The following is a 17,787-nucleotide window of genomic DNA, read 5'->3' as shown; positions in this document are numbered from 1 at the left end:
AGTCCATTCTAAAGGAGACCAGTCCTGGGTGTTCATTGGAAGGACTGATGCTAAAGCTGAAACTCCAATACTTTGGCCAGCTCATGTGAAGAGTTGACTCATTGGAAAAGACTCTGATGCTGGGAGGGATTAGGGGCAGGAGGAGAAGGGGACGACAGAGGATGAGATGGCTGGATGGCATCACTCACTCAATGGACGTGAGTTTGGGTGAACTCCGGGAGTTGGTGATGGACAGGGAGGCCTGGCGTGCTGTGATTCATGGGGTCACAAAGACTCAGACATGACTGAGCAGCTGAACTGAATTGAACTGAACTGAACTAATATTTAAACCCTGATTGTGGTTTGTACTCCCTAACTACCATTGCTCTAACTTAGACTCTCACATTTTTATGAACGGTTCCAGGTTCCTTCTATTTCTGTTTTGGTCACTAGTTACCTCCTCCAGGTCTGTTTTTTCTGTATTTTCAGACATATTTTAATGATGTGAAGATAAGTCAAAGTGGTGGTGATGTAGCAGAGATAAGATTAGAATAGCATGTGTTTTCATTATCTTAATCAAAACTCTTGGAGTACTTCTGCTCAACCTTAGGAGTCAGGTACGGTAGAGAAATTTCAGCCTCAGTAGTGGATTGCTGGAAGTGAAGTACCATGTTTAGGATAAATCTAGAGTGGAAACAATGACCAGAGGAGAATGTAGTGAAGCTTGTTTGAAATAACGAGGATATTTCATGGAATTCACATGGAAGATCTGGGAGGGAACACACAAATTTTGAAGGACTGTGGTGCAAGCATTCCAAGTTGCTTCAGTCCTGTCCTACTCTTTGTGACCCCATGGACCAGGCACGATTACTGGAGTGGGTTGTCATTTCTTTCTCTAGGGGATCTTCCTCACACTGGCATCAAACCTGGGTCTCCTGCATTGCAGGCAGAGTCTTGATTATCTTCTGAGCCACCAGGGACTACAGTACTGAAGTGCAGAATGGTGAGGGGATGAAGATGCAAGGGCTGCAGGAGAGGTGGGTTGGAAAGATGCAGGTCAGCTTGTCCATTCACCACAGCCTCTGTGTCACACTTCCTCCCTGCCCCCATTCCTTCCCTCCCTCTCTTCCTTTATCTGGCTGTGGGAGTCATTTCTGAGCTCTGTGGAAGTGCTAGCATTTGTAGCTGGCAGTTTTCTTAGTGGAAAATTTTTATAATATGGATTCTGTTTATTTAACAAATACGTTTACTCATATTTTTCTCTTATTTTTTTGTATCAGATTTTGGTGAGTTGTGTTTCACAAGTAATGTGTTTTTAAGGACTTGGCCAATTTCACAAAAAATTTCAAATTAGTAACACTGAGAGAGATATAAATATATCTCATATCTTTATATGTTGGGAAGATCTACAATGATATTCCTCCTTTTGTTACTGGTGCTGCTAATGTGCTCCCTCTTTTTTCTTAATTGGTTTGCTAGAAGATTATCCATCTTAATGTTCTTTTTAAGAGAATCACTAATGGTCTGTATTGGTTTTCTTGACGGTGTATTTCCTTTCTTATTAATTGATTTCTATGCTCAGTTTTCATTCCTCTTTTTCAGTTATGATTGTGGTTGCTTTTGTAGATTCTTGAGGTGGAGTCTTGGATCATTTCCTTCTGTTTCTATTTTTATTCTAACGTAATCATCAAGGAAGCATCAAGGTTCTAAATTTTCTTCTAAGCATCACTTTATTTTTAACCCACCAGTTTCAATACTATATAATTTCTTTTGTATTTTATTATCATAAAATGTTTCTTTTTCTCTGAATGAATTCTTTGTCTTATCGTCTGATTTTGTATGATATTAATTTAGATATTATATACAGTTTTCTCTGATTTGTGTTTGCATGGTATGTAATTTTTACCTCTTTAGTATGTTTCTGTGTTTATATTTAAACACATGAAAGTTTGTAGATAGTATATTGTTGTGTCTTATTTTATCTGGTCTGATTATCTTGTTTTTTATTTGCAGTACTTAGATTATTCACATTTAATGTAATTATTGACATAATTGGGTTTAAGTGTACTTGCCTGCTATTTGTTGGAGAAGGCAATGGCAACCCACTCCAGTACTCTTGCCTGGAAAATCCCATGGACAGAGGAGCCTGGTAGGCTGCAGTCCATTGGTAGCTAAGAGTCAGACATGACTGAGCAAATTCACTTTCTCTTTTTGCTCTTATGCATTGGAGAAGGAAATGGCAACCCACTCCCATGTTCTTGCCTTTAGAATTCCAGGGACGGGGGAGCCTGGTGGGCTGCCATCTATGGGGTCGCACAGAGTCGGACATGACTGAAGTGACTTTGCAGCAGTAGCAGCAGCAGCTGCTATATGTTATCTCTTTGTTCTTATTTAATTTTCGAGTATATTTTACCATTTTAATTTAAATATTGTATTGACTATGTTCTCGTCTAGGAGTTTTATAGTTTCTCGTCTTATGTTTAGATCTTTAATTCATTTTGATTTTATCTTTGTGTGTGGTGTTAGAAAGTGATCTAGTTTCATTCTTTTACAAGTGGTTGACCAGTTTTCCCAGCACCACTTTGTCTTTACTCCATTGTATATTCTTGCCTCCTTTGTTGAAGATAAGGTGTCCATAGGTGTGTGGATTTATCTCCAGGCTTTCTGTTTTGTTCCATTGATCTATATTTCTGTCTTTATGCCAGTACCATACTGTCTTGATGACTGTGACTTTGTAGTAGAGTCTGAAGTCAGGCAAGTTGATTCCTCCAGTTCTTCTTCTTTCTCAAGATTGCTTTGGCTATTCGAGGTTTTTTGTATTTCCATACAAATCTTGAAATTATTTGTTCTAGCTCTGTGAAAAATATCGCTGGTAGCTTGATAGGGATTGCATTGAATTTGTAAATTGCTTTGGGTAGTATACTCATTTTCACTATATTGATTCTTCCGATCCATGAACATACTATATTTCTCCATCTATTAGTGTCTTCTTTGATTTCTTTCATCAGTGTTTTATAGTTTTATATATATAGGTCTTTAGTTTCTTTAGATAGATATATTCCTAAGTATTTTATTCTTTTTGTTGCAATGGTGAATGGAATTGTTTCCTTAATTTCTTTTTCTACTTTCTCATTATTAGTGTATAGGAATGCAAGGGATTTCTGTGTGTTGATTTTATATCCTGCAACTTTACTATATTCATTGATTAGCTCCAGTAATTTTCTGGTGGAGTATTTAGGGTTTTCTATGTAGAGGATCATGTCATCTGCAAACAGTGAGAGTTTTACTTCTTCTTTTCCAATTTGGATTTCTTTTATTTCTTTTTCTTCCCTGATTGCTGTGGCCAAAACTTCCAGAACTATGTTGAATAGTAGCAGTGAAAGTGGGCATCCTTGTCTTGTTCCTGACTTTAGGGGAAATGCTTTCAATTTTTCACCACTGAGGATAATGTTTGCTGTGAGTTTGTCATATATAGCTTTTATTGTGTTGAGGTATGTTCCTTCTATTCCTGCTTTCTGGAGAGGTTTTATCATAAATGGATGTTGAATTTTGTCAAAGGCCTTCTCTGCATCTCTTGAGATAATCATATGGCTTTTATTTTTCAATTTTTTAATGTGGTGTATTACATTGATTGATTTGCAGATATTGAAGAATCCTTACATCCCTGGGATAAAGCCCACTTGGTCATGGTGTATGATCTTTTTGATGTGTTGTTGGATTCTGATTGCTAGAATTTTGTTGAGGATTTTTGCATCTATGTTCATCAGTGATATTGGCCTGCAGTTTTCTTTTTTTGTGGCATCTTTGTCAGGTTTTGGTATTAGGGTGATGGTGGCCTCATAGAATGAGTTTGGAAGTTTATCTTCCTCTGCAATTTTCTGGAAGAGTTTGAGTAGGATAGGTGTTAGCTCTTCTCAAAATTTTTGGTAGAATTCAGCTGTGAAGCCATCTGGACCTGGGCTTTTGTTTGCTGGAAGATTTCTGATTACAGTTTCAATTTCCATGCTTGAATTGAAAGAGACACGTGTACCCCAATGTTCATCGCAGCACTGTTTATAATAGCCAGGACATGGAAACAACCTAGATGTCCATCAGCAGCTGTGGTACATATACACAATGGAGTGTTACTCAGCCATTAAAAAGAATACATTTGAATCAGTTACATATATATGGAATTTAGAAAGATAGTAATGATGACCCTGTATGCGAGACAGCAAAAGAGACACAGATGCATAGAACAGACTTTTGGACTCTGAGGGAGAGGGAGAGGGTGGAATAATTTGGGAGAATGGCATTGAAACATGTATACTATCATGTAAGAAACGAATCGCCAGTCTATGTTTGATACAGGATACAGGATGCTTGGGGCTGGTTCACGGGGGTGATCCAGAGAGATGATATGGGGAGGGAGGTGGGAGGGGGTTCAGGATTGGGAACTCATGTACACCCATGGCGGATTCATGTCAATGTATGGCAAAACCAATACAGTATTGTAAAGTAAAATAAAGTAAAAATAAAAATTAAAAAAAAGAAAAAGAAAACACCCCCCCCCCAAATAAATACTGTATTGGTTTATTAATCATATCAGATTTTTAGGTGATTATAATGTTTAATTTTTTTAGTTTATAGTAATTTTTATATTTTGCTGGCTGGGTCTTCATTGCTGCATGGGCTTTTCTCTAGTAGTGGAGATCAGAGGCTCCTCTCTAGTTGCAGGCATGAGGCTCTCATTGCAGTGGTCTCTCTTGCTGTAGTTCACAGGCTCTATGGGGCACAAGCTTCAGTAGTCGTGGGCCCTGGGCTCTGGAGCACAGGCTCACTAGTTGTGGTGCACGGGCTTAGTGGCTCTGTGGCATGTGGGATTTTCCTAGACCATGGATTGAACCCACGTCTCTTGCATTGTCAGGTGGAGTCTTCACCACTGAACCACCGGGAAAGCCCAACATTGAATTATTAATCTTAAATTACATTTTACCTTGAAACGATATTATGTCACAACATGCAATGTCAGTCACTATACATTTCTTCCACTTTCTTATTCTTGTCATTGGTGCTATCATTGTCATAATTCTATTTATAAATTTATTATGAATCTTATAGTTTGTTGCTAATATTTTTTGCCTTAAATCCTCTAATAGAAAATCAACATTTAGCACAGTCTCTATAGCTTTGAGAGGATCCATGTTTTCATCTGCTGTCATCTCCCTTTAGCTTAAAGAACTTTCTGAGGCAGTTTTGTGTGGTGTGTGTCCGGTGGCCTCCAATTCTATCATCTCTCATTTATCTGAAATCATTTCATTTTTTTAAAATATAAATTTATTTATTTTAATTGGAGGTTAATTACTTTGCAATATGGTATTGGTTTTGCCATACATCAACATGAGTCTGCCACGGGTATATCATTTTAATTTTCATTCAGTTTTGAAAAGTATTTTCATAGCTGATTCAGTTTTAGCATAACAAATGCCCAATCCCAATACTTTAAATATGTTCTTACATTGTCATCTGACTTTTATTGCCTCCAACAAAAAGTCAGTAAATAATACTTATCCTTTTGTTCCCTGCATATAATGTGTCAAACTTCCCTGGCTGCTCTTAACATTTTTGTTTCTTTGTTTACCAATGTATTTCAGTATTTACATTGTCAAGTTTTCTGAGGACGGTTTCATTATCTTGTTTGGGGTTTGTTTAGCTTTTTGGATCAGTGGGTTTACAGTTTTCAATTACTTTGGGAAAATGTCATTTATCTTCTCTTAATATTTTTCTGCACATCCCTTAATCTGAATCTCCAATACACATATTTTATATATTTTTATATTATCCTACATGCCACTGTGTTTCCATTCATATTTTTCTGCCTTTTTACTCTCTTTGGTTCAATGAGATCGTCTCTACTGCTGTGTTTTAATTTCCAGTTCTTTTATTCTGCAATGTCTAGTCTCTTGTGTAATTAATCCAAATAATTGTTCATTCCAATACTATATTTTTCAGTTTCAGAAGTCTCATTTGTTTATTTTTCCTAGTTTTTCTCCCTGTTTATTTTTATGCTTCATTAAGCATATTGGTATTAGGGTTTTAAGGAGCTCTTCAGCCAATTCAATCATTTCTGTAATTTCTGAAGCTGCTTTAAATGATTGTTTTTTTAATATAAATTTATTTATTTTAATTGGAGGTTAATTACTTCACAATATTTTATTGGTTTTGCCATACATCAACATGAATCCGCCACATGTATACACATGTTCCCCATCCTGAACACTTCTCCCTCCCCATACCATCCCTCTGGGTCCTTCCAGTGCACCAGCCCCGAGGATCCAGTATCATGCATCGAACCTGGACTGGTGATTCGTTTCTTATATGATATTATACATGTTTCAATGCCATTCTCCCAAATCATCCCACCCTCGCCCTGTCCCACAGAGTCCAAAAGACTGTTCTATACATTGGTGTCTCTTTTGCTCTCTGATTGTTTTTAAAAAATGTGTTATGGGTTACATTTCTCTCTTTTGGAAATTCTAATAATTGTTTGGTTGGATGTTGAGCATCACTAAGCAGTCCTTTACCAGGAAGAACTTCAGAAGTAAATAATCAGAACACACCCAGAAATCAGGGAATTGTCCTTGATGAATTAAGTAAAGTATTTTTCATTGGGTTATCTTCACTCAGTTCATATGTGTTCCTTTGATGGCCAAATGATGAACTCTTATTTTGGTTTTCCTGCTTTAGTTTCAAAACTTCCTTGATCCCACCTTGCATGCCATATGCCCCACCTACACCCTACTTCTTCAGCAGTAGCTACCCTTTCTGATTTTCTTTTCCATCCATCTGTATCATTTAAAGTGGCGTTTGTTTGTCTGAAGTGGGAGGAATGAGAAAGGATAGCAGTTTAGGTGGTGGATGGGAGGAGCAGAGGGTGATGTAGTATGCTAACAACCTACTCAATGAGTGTTTCCCACAAATACTTGCATATTTATCCATACTGAGGCTTTTTCAACTTGGACCTCTCCAAATTATGGCTTGTTTGCTCATTTCCTCCTCCTTCTCCTTTTTCTTCTTCCTTCTTTTTGACAACATGCCATCTTCTTTTAGAAGTGTAGAACATTCATGAAGGAAATTAAAGACAATATGATCAATGAAAGTCATTCTGTGTTTCTGGCCTGAAAGAATTAGTATTGTTAAAATGCCTGTACTTCTCAAAGTCCTCTCTAGATTTAATGCAATTCCTATTGAAATATCATTCTTTATAGAAATAGGAAAACAATCTTAAAATATGAGTGTGTGGTTTAATTGTTATATATTCATGAATTCCTGTTTTCTGATCATTACTGAATTTTAGTTCCATTCCATTATGGTCATGTAAGATACTTGGAATAATTTTAATATTTTTGAATTTGTTAAGGCTTATTTATAACCTAGCCTGGAGACTATTCCATGTGTGCTTAAGAAGAACGCATATCTTTCTGTGGTTAGAATTAGTACAATGATAGTATTAAAATCAATTATTATCAGCCCTTAGCATTTTCTGTGAGTCCTGTTTGAGAAAAAAACACCTTTAATAGGAGACGATGTGGAAACTCAGCTATCTGTTAAAGTCCCACTGAGAGCACACTCTCCCCCAGATTCTTTGACAAATCCTAGGATTTCAACAGAGATGGCTGGGACTCACTCTCTATGACTCGCTGAGTTTTCGTAACCCATTTTCCTTCCCACTGAGATCACTGAAGGAATTCATGAAAGTTTTTAGCATGAAAAAGTATCAGAAAGACAAGATGTGATGACATAATTGTGAATTAATGATAGTGTCTACATTTCTTCTCTGGAGCTGTCACTCATCGACAGGTTGGCATCCCCTCATGGATCCAGCCTCAGGACTTTCCTTAACCTAAGTCACTTGAGGACTAGCTTCTGGGAGAGAAAACTGGTCAGAATATTAGCCCCACAAGTCCCATGAAAGCTTTCTAAGCTTGTCTGGATGCTAGGTCTCTAATCTCATAGCCCACATCCCTCTGGGTGGCTTCTGGTCTGCATATCTCTATGTTCAAGTTTAAGTGCCTAAATATTATACAGTGTCCTTGGATCTGTATGTAGGTCCTAGGCTGCTAAGTGAGAAATTCACTTCTCCAACCAATGCTAAAACACGTGTTCCCAGTATTCAGCCATTCCAATGATCTGAATTGGGCTCTGTAGTTTCCAGGCTCCTAGACAAAGGAATTCACATTTCTAACCAGTCTCAAAGTGTATGTTCTTGGGATTCAACCACTCCAAACTGACCTTGTAATCCTCCTGGATTTCTCTTTAGAAACCTGCTCATGAAAATTCAATTATGACACTAACTGTCAAAGACTCTCTTCATGCTCCACTTCTAAAAAGAAAAACTTTTACCCCACTGCCTGTGACGTGCGGTTTCCAGTTGCCAAGTCAGTACCATGAACACTGACTGGTTTTGTTGTTGTTTCCTCTTAGGATTTGTGCGTCTGGCTGGAGGGGATGGACCCTGCTCAGGGCGAGTAGAAGTGTATTCTGGAGAAGCCTGGATCCCAGTGTCTGATGGAAACTTCACACTCCCCACTGCCCAGGTCATCTGTGCAGAGCTGGGGTGTGGCAAGGCTGTGTCTGTCGAGGTACATGAGCTCTTCAGAGAGTCCAGTGCCCGGGTCTGGGCTGAAGAGTTCAGGTGTGAGGGGGAGGAGCCTGAGCTCTGGGTCTGCCCCAGAGTGTCCTGTCCAGGGGGCACTTGTCACCACAGTGGAGCTGCTCAGGTTGTCTGTTCAGGTGAGATGCAGGTCAGGCCTTTCACCTCTGTGAACACCCTGTTCAGGTGAGAAAGTCATGTGATTTTGCTGAAACTCTGTCTTCTTCTACCAGCATACTCAGAAGTCCGGCTCATGACAAACGGCTCCTCTCAGTGTGAGGGGCAGGTGGAGATGAACATTTCTGGACGATGGAGAGCGCTCTGTGCCTCCCACTGGAGTCTGGCCAATGCCAATGTTGTCTGTCGTCAGCTCGGCTGTGGAGTCGCCATCTCCACCCCCGGAGGACCACGCTTGGTGGAAGGAGGTGGTCAGATCTTAACTGCCCGATTTCACTGCTCGGGGGCAGAGTCCTTCCTGTGGAGTTGTCCTGTGACTGCCCTGGGTGGTCCTGACTGTTCCCATGGCAACACAGCCTCTGTGATCTGTTCAGGTAAGAGAGGGAAGGGCTACTGGTACTCAGGATGCTCCCGGAGTGAAATGACTCCAAGAGTAGAGAGTGAGGTTAAACGGGCTTCAAAGTCAGAGATTTTGTGGTGAAATATGGATATTCTCATTGTTCATTCATTTTTCAGGTCAGGGCAAGAAGTGTGAAGGGGAATAATATATTTTTAAGCAACATTGTTGCTCACATGTAATCTAGAGAACACTGTAGGAGCAGTAAGTGTAGACCTCAGTATGAAGCCCAGGCCAGAGCAGCAAGGAGAGTGTCCCAGCACCACAGTCACTGTCGTCCCCAGTGTCTGTGTCTTCCCTCCTCGACAGGGAAAAAAGCGCTTACCTAGCTTCTACTGACATAGAGAGTTTCATCAATGTTTGAACTCTATATAAAATGATGCCATATGTTTCATCTTTTGTATCTAATTTCATAGACTCAAAATTATGTTTGGGATTCACACATGATGTTGTATATTGTAGCAGTTTATTTCTTTTATTAGTAGAATATGCTTTGAATGATCCCATGGCCATGTACTGATCCATTCTACTGACAGTATTCAGTTCAGTTCAGTTGCTCAGTCGTGTCCGACTCTTTGCGACGCCATGAATCGCAGCACGCCAGGCCTCCCTGTCCATCACCAACTCCCGGAGTTCACTCAGACTCATGTCCATCGAGTCCGTGATGCCATCCAGCCATCTCATCCTCTGTCGTTCACTTCTCCTCCCACCCCCAATCCCTCCCAGCATCAGAGCCTTTTCCAGTGAGTCAACTCTTTGCATGAGGTGGCCAAAGTACTGAAGCTTCAGCTTTAGCATCATTCCTTCCAAAGAAATCCCAGGGCTGATCTCCTTCAGAATGGACTGGTTGGATCTCCTTGCAGTCCAAGGGACTCTCAAGAGTCTTCTCCAATACCACAGTTCAAAAGCATCAATTCTTCGGTGCTCAGCCTTTTTCACAGTCCAACTCTCACATCCATACATGACCACAGGAAAAACCATACCTTTGACTAGACGGACCTTAGTTGGCAAAGTAATGTCTCTGCTTTTGAATATGATGTCTAGGTTGGTCTGAATTTGGTAATAAGGAGTTCATGATCTGAGCCACAGTCAGCTCCTGGTCTTGTTTTTGTTAACTGTATAGAGCTTCTCCATCTTTGGCTGCAAAGAATATAATCAATCTGATTTTGGTGTTGACCATCTGGTGATGTCCATGTGTAGAGTCTTCTCTTTTTTTTCCAGTTCTTGACTGTTACAAATATGATATGACAACTTACCATGACAATGTCTTTGGCAGCAAATATGTGTTACTTATTTTCCATGTTTAACCCTTGGTCTTTTATTTTCATTTGCTTAATCAAATGGTGTCTTTTGATGATCTCATTTCTTATGTAAATATAATTTACCAACATTTTTCTGTACATTTAATGCTTCTTATATTCTTTAAAGGAGAAGGAAATGGCAACCCACTCCAGTATTTTTGCCTGGAAGATCCCATGGACAGAGGAGCCTGGTAGGCTGCAGTTCATGGGGTGGTTAAGAGTCGGAGACGACTGAGCGACTTCACTTTCACTTTTCTCTTTCATGCATTGGACTGGAAATGGCAACCCGCTCCAACGTTCTTGCCTGGAGAATCCCAGGGACAGTGCAGCCTGATGGGCTGCCGTCTACTCGAAGATTGTAAAAACATTCTCTAAGAGTATCTTATGGAAATTTTATCATTTTTCTCTTGCATATTATTGTGCATTCCTTCTGGGATTGATATCTGTGTAAGATAAGGGTCAGGTTTCATATGGACATCCAATTGATTCAGAATCTTTTTCTGAAAAGACTCTTCCCCACTGCAGTGCTGCCTTCGTCATAAGCAGAAGGGCAAGTATGTCTGCTTTATTTGAGACTCTCTATTCTGTTCCATGTTATCATTTGTCTATCCTTGAACAAATACTGCATTTTTCTTAACTATCATAACTTCGTATTTGTTGTTGTTCAATCGCTATGTCATGTCTGACTCTTTGTGACCCCATGGACTACAGCACACCAGGCTTCCCTGCCCTTCACTATCTCCCTGAATTTCAGACTTTGTAGTTAGTCTGAATAATTTTAATTTACAGAATTACTTTATATTAACTCCTCTAATATCATTGCTTTTGTTACCAACTGTGCTGTTCATTCTTGGCTGCTTGTATTTTGCATGAATGTAGAACTCAGCTTGTCATTTTCACCAAAAGAAAAGCTTAAGGGTATCATTGAGATTAGATTTAAAAATTTGAGAGTAGACATAGAAATTTGAGGATGATTGACATTGACAATGTTGAGTTTTCCAAATCATTGCCATAATACATCCCTCCATTCGGTTAGATCCTGAATTTCAGAGATTTTCCCCATCTTCTACTAGGACTTCTCCTAGGTATTTTATTTTTGATGTTATGAATATTTTTTGTGAAAGTGGTCTGGCAATGAATTTCTTTGACTTGTTTTCACCTTTTAATTCTTTCAGTTTTGATGTATGTTGAGACATAAAAATGTTGGGAAAACAATATAAAAATTCATTTATGACCTTTACCTGGGTTTTTAATTGTTAGTATCAATATTTTGCTTTAATCTCTGTGTGTGTGTGTCCTTCCTTCTCTGTTCCCCTTCTGCCCCATTTCTTCCTGAATATGTAAATTCTTTCTGAATTCAGTTGAGGACATGATGTTCCTTTATCCTTAGACCAGTTCTGGGAATTTCCTTACAGAACCAGAGTTCAGTCAAGTCTTTAATGACTTCAGCTCCAGGTGACATCTGATTGCAGCACTGAAAGACCCCACTGAAAGACTGCCAAATGGAGTTTTTTCCTGATTAATGACCCAAAGTCATAAGCAAAATTAAGTACATATTTTTTTCTTCAGATACTAAGTTTTACTTTTTCATAGTTATCAAATTGCCAACATCTGTTGGATCACAGAAAAAGCAAAAAAGAGTTCCAGAAAAACCTCTACTTCTGCTTTGTTGACTATGCCAAAGGCTTTGACTTTGTCGTCACAACAATCTGTGGAAAATTCTTAAAGAAATGGAAATATTAGACCACCTACCTGCCTCCTGATAAATCTGTGTGCATGTCAAGAAGCAACAGTTAGAATTGGACATGGAACAACAGACTGTTTCCAAATTTGGAAAGGAGTACGTCAAGACTGTACATAGTCACCCTGCTTATTTAACATATATGCAGAGTACATCACGTGAAATGCTGGGGTGGATGAAGCACAAGCTGGAATCAAGATTGTCAGGAGAAATATCAATAATCTCAGATATGCTGATGACACCACCCTTATGGCAGAAAGCAAACAGGAACTGAAGAGCCTCTTGATGAAAGTGAAAGAGGAGAGTGAAAATGCTGGCTTAAAACTCAACATTCAAAAAACAAAGATCATGGTATCTGGTCCCATCATTTCATGGCAAATAGATGAGGAAACAATGGGTTCCTCAGACTATTTTCTTGGGCTCCAAAATCACTGCTGATGGTGACTGCAGCCATGAAATTAAATGATGCTTGCTTCTTGGAAGAAAAGCTATGACTAACCCAGACAGCACATTAAAAAGCAGTGACATCACTTCGATGACAAAGGTCCGTCTGTCAAAGCTGTGATTTTTCCAGTAGTTATGTATGGATATAAGAGTTGGACCATAAAGAAAGTTGAGCACCGAAGAACTGATGCTTTTGAACTGTGGTGTTGGAGGAGACTCTTGAGAGCCCCCTGGACTGCAAGATCAAACCAGTGGATCCTAATGGTAATTAGTCCTGAATATTCATTGGAAGAACTGATGCTGAAGCTAAATCTTCACTACTTTGGCCACCTGGTGAGAAGAGCTGATTCATTGGAAAAGACCCTGATGGTGGGAAAGCTTGAGGGCAGGAGGAAAAGAGGATGACAGAGCATGAGATGGTTGGATGGCATCACCGACCTGATGGACATGAGTTTGAGCAAGCTCCAGAAGTTGGTGAAGAACAGGGAAGCCTGGCAAGCTGCCATTAATTGGGTCACAAAGAGTTGGGCATGACTGAGGGACTGAACTGAAGTGAACCAAGTTTTTTGGAAAAACTGCCATACAACAATATAACCAGAACTCTTGCTGTGTGACCTGAATTAATTGAAGAATATCCTCTGATTTTGCATTTTGATATTTCAACTTTATGCTGAGCTAATGTGCGGCTACACTTATTCTTTAGTTCTTAATTGCAGCTAACAAGTTTTTCAGCTCTAGAAGTATTTGGTTTTTGGTGTCATTTCTCTGCAAAGATGCACATTTTGTCAACTAATTCCATAAACACTTTAAACGTGGCTACATATATACTCGTCAGGTAACTCTAGCAGCTGAACACCCTGGGAAATTCTTTCTAATGTCTCCTTTTTCCTTTCTGTTTTTCATGAGATCTATTTTATAAAAGTGTTTGTTCTAAAGACACACATTGAAGAAATTGTAGAGATCCTTCAGAAAGAATTTTGTTTTGCTTTTACTTAGGGATAGATTTTTTTTAGGGCTTCCCTGGTGGCTCAGTGTTTAAAGCATCTGTCTCCAACGTGGGAGACCCGGGTTTGATCTCTGTGTCGGGAAGATCCCCTGGAGAGGAAATGGCAACCCACTCCAGTATTCTTGCCTGGAGAATCCCATGGACTGAGGAGCCTGGTGGGCTGCAGTCCACAGGGTCACAAAGAGTCGGACATGACTGAGCAACTTTACTTACTTACTTAGGGATAGCTTTGGGCTTCCCTGGTGGCTCAGAGGGTAAAAAATCTGCCTGCAGTGCGGAAGACCTGGGTTTGATCCCTGGGTTGGGAAGATCCCCTGGAGGACGGCTTGGCAACCCACTCCAATATTTTTGCTTGAAAAATCCTATGGGCAGAAGATATTGGTGGGCTATAGTCCAAGGGGTTACAAAGAGTCAGACATGACTGAGCGACTAAGCACAGCACAGGGATACATTTAGGGATACAACTTACTTAACTCATTCTTACAGCAACACTTGGGTTAAAACAGAAATTGTGGTACTGTCAGAAGCAGAACTCTCCAGGGAGAAGGTGAACACTAAGAGTATGGTAACTTTACTGCTGGGTCACAGCTTTCATCTTAGGCTCCATCAGTAGGTCATTATTTTCCTTAATTCAGTTTCCTGTTCTTCAACCCTTCCAGACTTCTGACCATTGTTGTTTTTTCAGGAAACCAGACCCAGGTGCTGTCCCAGTGCAACGACTCTATGGCAGAACCAGCAGACTCTGTGGCCTCAGTGGAGAGCACCCCTTACTGTTCAGGTGAGGGTCCCACAGGACAGAAGACCCTTATCAACCTCGGGGTCACTGCCCCATGGTCGCATTTCTCTCTCCTCAGAAAACAGACAGCTCCGCCTGGTGGACGGGGGTAATCCCTGCGCCGGGAGAGTGGAGATTCTTGACCAGGGCTTCTGGGGCACCATCTGTGATGATGGCTGGGACCTGGACGATGCCCGCGTGGTGTGCAGGCAGCTGGGCTGTGGAGAAGCCCTCAATGCCACGGGGTCTGCTCACTTCGGGACAGGATCAGGACCCATCTGGCTGGACGACCTGAACTGCACTGGAAAGGAGTCCCATGTGTGGAGGTGCCCTTCCCGGGGCTGGGGGCGGCACGACTGCAGACACAAGCAGGACGCGGGGGTCATCTGCTCAGGTCCGCGCTGCACACTGTCCACAGGCTGGGGGAGGGATAGGGCCATGGAGGACGTGGGTCTGAGCCCTAAGGGAGAGATGCTGAAAGGACCAGAGAAGGAAGCTTCCTCCCATGAAGCCTGTCTTTCCAGCAGATGTGAAGACGAGGTGCTTTCACTTCCTTCTGCAGCAGCTGAGGTTCTGGCCCTTTCTTCTCAGCAGTGTTTCCTGGCAGGGCCGTTTCTTACAGTTTTTCTTGAAAGCAGGGCTCTCTCTCCAGTTATATACAAAAAATTGAAACCCACGGTACTAGTTTCTGTTTGCTTCCCTAACAATTTACCAACTAGTGGTTTACAACAGCATATATTTATTTCCTTGCTCTTCTCTAGCTTAGATGTCCAGCAGGGGTCTCACTGGGCTGGGATCAAGGCGTCAGCAGGGCCGCATCACTTTTGTGGCTCTAGGGGAGAATCTGTTTCTTGCCTTTTCTAAGTTCTTGAAACCACCTACATTCCTTCCTTCACAGCACCCTTCATCCATTATCAGACCAGCAATGCTGCAGGCCTCCAACCATTATCCAGAGTCACATCTCTCTTTCTAGCCGGAGCTAAGAAAAGTATTCCACGTTTAAGGACAGTGGGTCTAAGGATGTGATTAGACTGGGCTCACATTGTTAATACATCATCTCACCATCCCGAGGTCCTTACCTTAATCACATCTGTAAATCCCTCTTGTCAGATACGGTAACATATTCACAGGTTGCAGAGATTGGGATGTGGACATTTTTGGATTAATTGTTATCCCTATCTCCCTAATATCCACATCACATCCCTTTGACATACTCTTTAAAGATTTCGTCAGGAAGCAGGATTCAGCTGCCCCTCCCTGAATAGCACCCATGTAGGTTGGTCTTCCTCTCAGTTCATATCCTCTACACCATTGTGGTAGAAATAGAAAGACAGACACAAATGGACAAAGTCAGTTAAAAGGGAGGTGATGTCAGTCTTGTCATCTAGTGGGTGTCTCTTGAAAATTCAGAGATGACTGTTCACCATTTCTAGAAGAAAGGAAAACCTAGAACATCCAGCCAAGTTTTCACTGTGTCCTGTCTCCTCCCCTTTCAACCTTAGAGTTCCTGGCCCTCAGGATGGTGAGCGAGGACCAGCAGTGTGCTGGGTGGCTGGAAGTTTTCTACAACGGGACCTGGGGCAGTGTCTGCCACAGCCCCATGGAAGACATCACTGTGTCCGTGATCTGCAGACAGCTTGGCTGTGGGGACAGTGGAACCCTCAACTCTTCTGTTGGTCTCAGGGAAGGTTCTAGACCCCGGTGGGTGGATGGAATCCGCTGTCGGAAAACAGATACCTCTCTCTGGCAGTGTCCTTCTGACCCTTGGAATTACACTTCATGCTCTCCCAAGGAGGAAGCCTATATCTCGTGTGAAGGTGACTTACTGTCTGTTTCTGTCTGTCTGTCCCAACCCTGTAAGATGCAGTGAGATTTGATATTTTAAAATCTAAGTGATGAGTTTAATTTGGGTTCACAAAATGATAAAAAGTGAAAATATTAGTTGCTCAGTTGTGCTCTTTGTGACCACATGGACTGTAGCCTGCCAGGCTCCTCTCTCCGTGGGATTCTCTAGGCAAGAATGCTGGAATGGGTTACCATTAGCTTCTCCTGGGGGTCATCCTGACCCAGGTACGAAATCGGGTCTCCTATACTGTAGTCAGATTCTTTACTGTCTGAGCCACCAGAGAAGCTTAAATGAGGTAAGAATGAAACTAATTTAATCCACATATTCCAACCTTGTTTGTTAAAAATTTTAATTGAGACGTAATTCTCGTAACATTGTATTAGTTCTAAGTGTAAAACATAGTGTTTATGTATTTGTACATATTAGTAAATCACCACACATACAGTAATATCCATCACCACATGCAGTTACAATTTTTTTCTCTTATGATCCCACAAGTAAGAATTTGCATGCTGAAACTAAAACACAGCACAACGAAATAAATACTTAATTTTAAAGGAGAGTATACTTTTCTTCATAACATGATGATTTTTTATCCACATAAGGGCCTCCATAGGTCAACTGGTAAAGAATCCACCTGCCATGCAGGAGGCCCTGCTTTGATTCCTGAGTCTGGAAAATATGCTGGAGAAGGATAAGCTACTCACTACAGTATTCTTGGGCTTCCCTTGTGATTCAGCTGGTAAATAATCTGCCTGCAATGTGGAAAACCTGGGTTTGATCCCTGGGTTGGGAATACTCCCTGGTGAAGGGAATGGGTACCCACTCCAGTATTCTCACTTGGAGAATTCCATGGACTCTGTACTCCATGGGGTTGCAAAGAGTTGGACATGACTGAGTGACTCTCACAAACACTATATAAAAAATATTATCTTCTTTCCTATATACTGTCTTATATCTTTCATGACAATATTTTTTCTCTAGAATGTCTTAAAATTTCTTATTTATTCATAGGAACTCTTTATAAACAAACATCACTTACTGTTTTTCTTAAATATTTTTGTAAGATTTCCCCCATATTTGACATATATTTTTAAGGTTGTATATGTGTATTGGTGGGTTATGTGGTCAAATCTGTAATGCTTTACTTTTTTGACGTCTGCCTTTATTGCAATGTTTCAAATGCCATTTTTTATCTCAAAATAACATTGAATTGTTTTATTTTCTGCAAACAATTCTATAGTTCCACTAAAGAATATTCAAAACCTAATTTCAAATTATTTATTTATCTGAATTTATTTTATTATGTGTGATGGTGTAACATCATCACAAGGTAAGAATTGCATTTTAGATATGTGATATCTTAGCTCCATCACAAAATAAAAGCACACGGTTTCATGAGTTCATGGATATGACATCAAAAGTACAGGCAACAAAGCAAAATAGACAAGTGGGAATATATCAAGCTAAAAAGCTTCCACAAACCAAA

At 40.5% G+C, this 17,787-nt stretch overlaps 1 protein-coding gene across 1 annotated transcript in view; it reads left to right on the top strand.

The window, feature by feature from the left end:
* The window catches only part of LOC138077651 (antigen WC1.1-like), a 50,037-nt gene that overhangs the window by 7,302 nt on the left and 24,948 nt on the right, over nucleotides 1–17,787 (top strand). The window contains exons 3-7 of the mRNA XM_068969758.1: nucleotides 8,443–8,751; nucleotides 8,845–9,162; nucleotides 14,363–14,455; nucleotides 14,532–14,846; nucleotides 15,955–16,269. Of these exons, the coding sequence (XP_068825859.1) occupies nucleotides 8,443–8,751; nucleotides 8,845–9,162; nucleotides 14,363–14,455; nucleotides 14,532–14,846; nucleotides 15,955–16,269 (1,350 nt within the window). The remainder of the gene's footprint in view (nucleotides 1–8,442; nucleotides 8,752–8,844; nucleotides 9,163–14,362; nucleotides 14,456–14,531; nucleotides 14,847–15,954; nucleotides 16,270–17,787) is intronic.

This window comes from Capricornis sumatraensis, chromosome 4 (genome assembly GCF_032405125.1).
Source record: "Capricornis sumatraensis isolate serow.1 chromosome 4, serow.2, whole genome shotgun sequence".
NCBI lineage: Eukaryota > Metazoa > Chordata > Mammalia > Artiodactyla > Bovidae > Capricornis > Capricornis sumatraensis.
Note: the sequence above shows the minus strand (reverse complement) of the source record. Positions and strands in the feature narration are given on the sequence as shown.